Here is a 7,438-nt window from a genome sequence, read left to right as displayed (position 1 = left end):
GGCCATCTTTTACAAGCAGTTGATACGTGTTGTTTATTTACATTTTGGAGTATGCCAAGCCTGGTGGTGCTGCTGTTTGGTAGCTTTTGCTTAGGTAGTTTATAATTGTATAAACTAGACTAGCCTCTGTTCTGTTCTGTTTATTTATTTATTTGATTCTTGTATATTGACAATTAATTGATAATAACTTTATGATAAAAGGAAGTATATTAATAAAACAACTGCAACCAAAACTTATTGTATTGGAAAAAGAATTATAAAGGTATTTCTATGTTGTGTATTATTTGTTTACGCTGAAACAAATGTAAATATAATAAATAGGATGGCCAAAAATAACAAATATAACAATAATAATAAAATAATAAATAACATGCTGGCAAAAATCACCCAACAAATTAGTTATTTCATAACCCAACAGTTGGGTTAAATTTGTAACCCAATATATTGGGTTAAAATAACCCAACAATGGGTCGGTGCTATAGTCAGTGTTAAAAAATAGTGTCCTGGGAGCATTGATTCAAGGTAGTAGAAGGAAACCTGACCTCTGTAAGCAGAGGCGGATTAACCATGGGCAATTGGGCAAGTGCCCAGGGGCACCAAGACTTTAGGGGCACCAAATAAACCCGCAATACAAAATATATATTTTTTATAAATGAACATAAGCACTTGTTTTTTAAGACTTAAGTCACGCATCTGCGCTAAATAGGCGTGGCACCATGTGCGGGAATACCCCCACTTCAGATAAAAATAGTTCTGTCCTCCGCACTTTTTCGACACACCTCCGCCAAAATTCCCGCCCATGTTATCTGGTTAGTTACATAGATTTGAGTGAATTAAAATTCAGCCAATCACAAGTGACTGCAATTAGGCGAGAAGTCTTTCGTGTAGCCTACACTTTAATCTTCAAACAGATGGAAGCGGGAACGATGCAGAGCGCATTGTTGTAGCGGAGACTAAAAATGCAGGGATTAGCACTGATTAATAAAGGTATATATACATGGCATGCGTCAGAAATAAGATGTTATAGTGCCGATAATGTATGCTAATCAATAGTTGTGAGGTAAGGCCACTATTGAAGATCCAAACCTGGGTTTTAAAGTGAAAAGTGAAGCAACGGTTATATATACTATTATAACAGTAAAACAAGACTTCCCACGAGGGGGAAAATGAACACGGTCAAGAACTTACAAGAATGATAAACAATACCCAAACTAGACGGGGAACAGGATCTGGAACAACAAGGCCACAAGGACCGAAGTACACGAACTAACAGACATAGGATCACCGATCAATTCCACACGCACAAGCAAAGAAACACAGAGGGTAGTTCTAAAGGGAAAGACAAAACGATGGGATAACGACACTTACGAGGGCGCATACATGGGTAAGCGGTTTGTGGACGTCTAACCTTTCAGGGATAACAGCGTCACCCCTCGGAGAAGCGCATGAACAGAACGGAGATCGAGATGGAACGAGAGACGGAGAGACGAGACCTAGGAGGTATACGTATATATAATAAATATTGTCATTATTATATGTCTGATCTAATAATATTTGTTTCTCTACAATAACAAGCTTTTCATGTACTACTATAAAGAGCATAAGAGATTATCCAATGTAGTTTTTTAAAATTGTCATGGCTCTGCTTCATCTTAGTCATGTTTTTCTTGGTCCTGTAGCAGAGTCCATGCAAAGCTTTGGTTATGTGTGGAGAGAAACATATTAGTTGTCCTTTTGACAATAATATACAGTTCTCTCCAGTGTCTCGTCTCTGTTCCCGCCATCTGTTTCCTCGTTATCTTTCCCTGAGTGTTTGATTCCCACACCTGCCCCTTTGTCGTTATCCCTGTCTTGTCTTCACCTATATATACCCTCTTGTTTCATTGTCCTGTGTTCGTGGATTGTACTGTGTTCGTTTGATGTGTGCTTTGTGCCTAGTTCGTGCTGTTCTTACTTAGTCTCGTGTCTTGCTCTTGTTCCTGTTCCCCGTCTATTGGTTGTATTTGTTATTGTATTATTTTTATTATTTTTGATCTTGTTTCGTCTTGCCCCCTCGTGGGAAGTTTTTGTTTTGCGGTATTAGTCTCAGTTTAGTTTTTCCCCATTGTGGGTGTTTTAGTTTCTGTTTTTGTTCTTTGTCTTAAATAAAGTATTTTTGTTAAGGGAGGGGGGGGGGCCAAACACTAGGCCATGGGAGGCAGTCCATGGGGGAGGGGAGAAGGTAAGTCCCAGTCCCCGGCTGCGCTCGAGGGCGCGGAGTCCTGTTGGGGACTTAGGGGGAAGTCCTGGGGGGAACAGTCTTTGACCCTGGGAGTCTCCCAGGGACCGGCTGGTGCCGGTCGGAGACAGGGCTGGAAGGCCGGCTGGACAGGGCTTGACGCCGGCTGGAAGGCCGGCTGGACAGGGCTTGATCGCCGGCTGGAAGGCCGGCTGGACAGGGCTTGACGCCGGCTGGAAGCCGGCTGGACAGCGAGCGCTGGACAGGCTGGGATCGCCGGTCACGCTGGACGCCGGCTGGATCACCGGACTGGACGCCGGCTGGATCACCGGACTGGACGCGGCTGGATCACCGGACTGGACGCCGGCTGGACTCACCGGACTGGACGCTGCTGGACCACCGGACTGGACTGCCATCTGGATCCACTGGTGCCGGACTGGATCACGGCTGCACCGGACTGGACGGTGACACGACTGGACACCTGGACAGCTGGACACCGACTGCCACTACCGACTGAGCCTGCACCGGTTGGATCTGCCCCTTGCCTCTCCTTGCCGAACCACCCGACTGGTGGTCGGGTGATAGGAATGAGGTGAAGGGCGCAGCTGGCTCCGGGTTGGACGCCTCCGACGAGGAACTCCAGGACTCCCTCCTTCCTCGCCTGCCTCGAAGGCTGACTGGTGGGGGAGAGGCTGCAGGGAGTGAGACGGACGGTGCGGTGATGCCAACGACTCCGATCTGGATGGCACGATCCTCCGGGATCGTGACCAACGGGGACGGAGACTTGGAGTGAACTGAAACCCCTGGCTCCGACCGGTTAATGGCATAACTGACCACATTCTCGAAGCCCAGCGGCCTCAGCATCCTCATCTCCGCCCGCGAGATCGGATCGTTTAGGCCACTGTTGTAAATCACCGTTAGCTCCGCCTCACCAAAAGCCATATCCTCTGCAGCCTCCAGGAACCTCTCGGTGTACTCCACCATGTCAGCCTCACCCTGACGGATTCTACAAAGGAGGTGAGCCTGGCGAGATCGGAGGACGTCCATAATGCTGCCTGCTGGGTTCAGCGTTGGTTCGTGGATTCTGTCACGATGTTGCGTGGAGAGAACCCAGATGCAGGCAGGCAGTGAAGGGGTTAATGAACAGACTTTAATTTGAAAACAACAACACGATACAAAAACACCCAACGGTGGGGCAAAAACTTAAACGAAGAACTATATATATACAGTCATGGCCAAAATTGTTGGCACCCCTGAAATTTTTCCAGAAAATCAAGTATTTCTCACAGAAAAGTATTGCATTAACACATGTTTTGCTATACACATATTTATTCCCTTTGTGTGTATTGGAACAAAACAAAAAAAAGGAGGAAAAAAGCAAATTTGACATAATGTCACACAAAACTCAAAAAATGGGCTGGACAAAATTATTGGCACCCTTAACTTAATATTTGGTTGCACACCCTTTGGAAAAAATAATTGAAATCAATCGCTTCCTATAACCATCAATAAACTTCTTACACCTCTCACCCGGAATTTTGGACCACTCTTCCTTTGCAAACTGCTCCAGGTCTCTCATATTGGAAGGGCGCCTTTTCCCAACAGCAATTTTAAGATCTCTCCGACAGGTGTTCAATGGGATTTAGATCTGGACTCATTGCTGGCCACTTCAGAACTCTCCAGCGCTTTGTTGCCATCCATTTCTGGGTGCTTTTTGAAGTATGTTTGGGGTCATTGTCCTGCTGGAAGACCAACGATCTCGGACGCAAACCCAGCTTTCTGACACTGGGCCCTACATTGCGACCCAAAATCCTTTGGTAATCCTCAGATTTCATGATGCCTTGCACACAGTCAAGGCACCCAGTGCCAGAGGCAGCAAAACAACCCCAAAACATCTTTGAACCTCCACCATATTTGACTGTAGGTACTGTGTTCTTTTCTTTGTAGGCCTCATTCCGTTTTCGGTAAACAGTAGAATGATGTGCTTTACCAAAAAGCTCCATCTTGGTCTCATCTGTCCACAAGACGTTTTCCCAGAAGGATTTTGGCTTACTCAAGTACATTTTGGCAAACTGTAATCTTGCTTTTTTATGTCTCTGTGTCAGCAGTGGGGTCCCCCTGGGTCTCCTGCCATAGCGTTTCATTTCATTTAAATGTCGACGGATAGTTCGGCTGACACTGATGCACCCTGAGCCTGCAGGACAGCTTGAATTTCTTTGGAACTTGTTTGGGGCTGCTTATCCACCATCCGGACTATCCTGCGTTGCAACCTTTCATCAATTTTTCTCTTCCGTCCACGTCCAGGGAGATTAGCTACAGTGCCATGGGTTGCAAACTTCTTGATAACGTTGCGCACTGTGGACAAAGGAACATCTAGATCTCTGGAGATGGACTTGTAACCTTGAGATTGTTGATATTTTTCCACAATTTTGGTTCTCAAGTCCTCAGACAGTTCTCTTCTCCTCTTTCTGTTGTCCATGCTTAGTCTTTGCATTGTGTGTCTGTGTGTGCCACACTAAGTCAACTTCTCTCCTTTTTATCTGCTTTCAGGTGTGATTTTTATATTGCCCACACCTGTTACTTGCCCCAGGTGAGTTTAAAGGAGCATCACATGCTTGAAACAATCTTATTTATCCACAATTTTGAAAGGGTGCCAATAATTTTGTCCAGCCCATTTTTGGAGTTTTGTGTGACATTATGTCAAATTTGCTTTTTTCCTCCTTTTTTTTGTTTTGTTCCAATACACACAAAGGGAATAAACATGTGTATAGCAAAACATGTGTTAATGCAATACTTTTCTGTGAGAAATACTTGATTTTCTGGAAAAATTTCAGGGGTGCCAACAATTTTGGCCATGACTGTATATATATATACAGAAAACAAGACTTCCCACGAGGGGGCAAAATGAACACGGTCAAAATTACAAGAATAAAATAAACAATACCAAACTAGACGGGGAACAGGATCTGGAACAAACAAGGCACACAAGGACCGAAGTACACAAACTACAGACATAGTACACGATACAATCCACACGCACAAGACAAAGAAACAAGAGGGTATTTAAAGGGAAAGACAAACGAGGGATAACGACACGGGGCAGGTGTGATTAATCAAACACTCAGGGAAGGATAACAAGGAAACGAGATGGCGGGAACAGAGACGAGACACTGGAGAGAACGTATATTATTGTCAAAAGGACAATAATATGTTTCTCTCCACACATAACCAAAGGCTTTGTCATGACTCTGCTACAGGACCAAGAAAAACATGACTAAGGAAGCAGAGCCATGAACAAAGATTCATTGTGTCCTAGTGGAGTCATACTTATATTATGTGACTCGTTTAGTCAAGAAGAATATAAATCATTACATTGTGCTTAAATAGAGCGTTTGAATAGCTGTATAGCAGTTAAAATAGTAACAATAACGTTTCATGTTATTTTATGAATAACCTTGCTATACATTGTAATCTGGTGAATGCCACTTTGGTGAATTAAAGTCCCAATGTCCTGAAAATCTGTACATTGTTCCATTGTCCCCCTAATGTGAATACATACATGCAAATATAGTGTGTGTGTGTGTTGTGTGCCCTGTACCCCCATTTTGTGGCACGCACAACATTTACACCTGTTAAAAAAATGTTAGTGATTTTTTTAAACTACATCAAAACCTGAAATGTAACATTACAACAGAAAGCAGGTGCCCCTTAACTACAGTAGGCCTAATTGTTAAAAATACTTAATGGAAAAGAGTTGTTTTTGTGTTATATTCTACAAAAGTGTCATGCTAATGTATAATTCTTGTAAAATAGTATATTGTAAATTGCTGAGTTTCATTCTTATAAAATCTTTTAATATATAAATCTTTTAATGAGTGGATTCTTGCATGTGGGTTGATGGGGGGGCACCTCTGGGGCTGTTGCCCAGGGGCACCATGAGATCTTAATACGCCTCTGTCTATAAGCCCGGAGAGGTATTTCAATGTCAAAATGTGGATGCGTCAATACCCAGGTGTACAAGTACGAGTCGAAAGCAGTATACTTTGCAAGGCTGTGCGTCTGGCTGTATGCGTACGCTCGCGTAAAAAAAAAAATTATGCCACAGGCTTAAATCACAGATGGATCCTATTGTGTGACATAGCAACAACCTGTTAATATAACATTGTTTTATAATATTTTGATTTATCATATAAAATAACATAAGAGAGATTTATCTTCATTGTTTTTTCAAAATTTTAGGACAAAATCAGTAGCATTGCTGAGTAATAGGGTATGCACACAGAGCGATGACATATTTTGGCTAAAATCTCAGCCAGCTCAGTTACTTCCGGCGCACATAATGACCATAGGAAACAATTGCATTTTTCACTCGGGTTACTTCAAGACGCTTACAGGATTACAGTCAATGACGTGAGTCAAATTATTAAAATACATCGACAGCATAAAAGGAGAAGTGCTTCAGGATATCCATTTCAAGCTACATTCACAAATATGAAAAAGCTAAGTTAACTTTCAAGGCATGATCACATAGGCACAAAGCAGTGCTGTCGATTCGCTGAAATTGGACTGTTTCTTACTAAACACATTGTTATCACTTGGTGAAAAATTACCTCAACACTATGAGAGCGGAAGTGGCTTAGCTGGCTGAGATTTTAGCGAAAGTACGTCATCGCCCCATCTGCATATACCCCATTGGTTACTATTAAAGAAAAAAATAGAAATAGGCTTTTTGGTAGGGCATTACCTGTTAGAGCACCCCCTAGGCTTCCTCGTCGGAGCTCTCTGCCATCTTCGCTGAGCTGTCGCTTAAATTTCTGCGCTAAACTGACACAGTGGGAGACCTCTGGGTTACTGAACTTGCGGAAAGGCATGGATGGGGGGTAGAGGATGTTATCCGACTGGAGGAGAGGAAGAGATAAGATCAACATGGTGTTTAATCTGGGAACGATTATAGAGAAGATCACTGATTACATTAGAAATAGAACTCCACAGTCCACAGCAATATGCAACATAATAGACAAAGGGCAGCACACCCACTTCCGACAATCAGCTTAATCTTGTATTGTATTTAACTTATAAAAACCTTATGTGGTAGAAGAATCTACTTTTGTCATTCACAGTCTCTCAGGTCTTCAATCATCCTGATTAAATTTTCAATAATCCATTACTGTTGAAACTCTGAAATCCCCCTCGCTATTTTCACAGTTGACATTTTAATTT

General features: G+C 42.9%; 1 protein-coding gene across 6 annotated transcripts in view; it reads right to left on the bottom strand.

Moving 5' to 3' along the window:
- mast4 (microtubule associated serine/threonine kinase family member 4) overlaps positions 1 to 7,438 on the bottom strand; it is a 130,185-nt gene that overhangs the window by 100,327 nt on the left and 22,420 nt on the right. For 5 of the 6 annotated variants that reach the window (XM_057329032.1, XM_057329033.1, XM_057329034.1 and 2 more), the window contains exon 2: positions 6,963 to 7,116. The exons of the other annotated variant lie outside the window; for it this stretch is intronic. In XM_057329032.1, the coding sequence (XP_057185015.1) occupies positions 6,963 to 7,116 (154 nt within the window). The remainder of the gene's footprint in view (positions 1 to 6,962; positions 7,117 to 7,438) is intronic. 6 annotated transcript variants of the gene reach the window in all.

This window comes from Triplophysa rosa, linkage group LG2 (genome assembly GCF_024868665.1).
Source record: "Triplophysa rosa linkage group LG2, Trosa_1v2, whole genome shotgun sequence".
NCBI classification, from domain to species: Eukaryota; Metazoa; Chordata; class Actinopteri; order Cypriniformes; family Nemacheilidae; genus Triplophysa; species Triplophysa rosa.
Note: the sequence above shows the minus strand (reverse complement) of the source record. Positions and strands in the feature narration are given on the sequence as shown.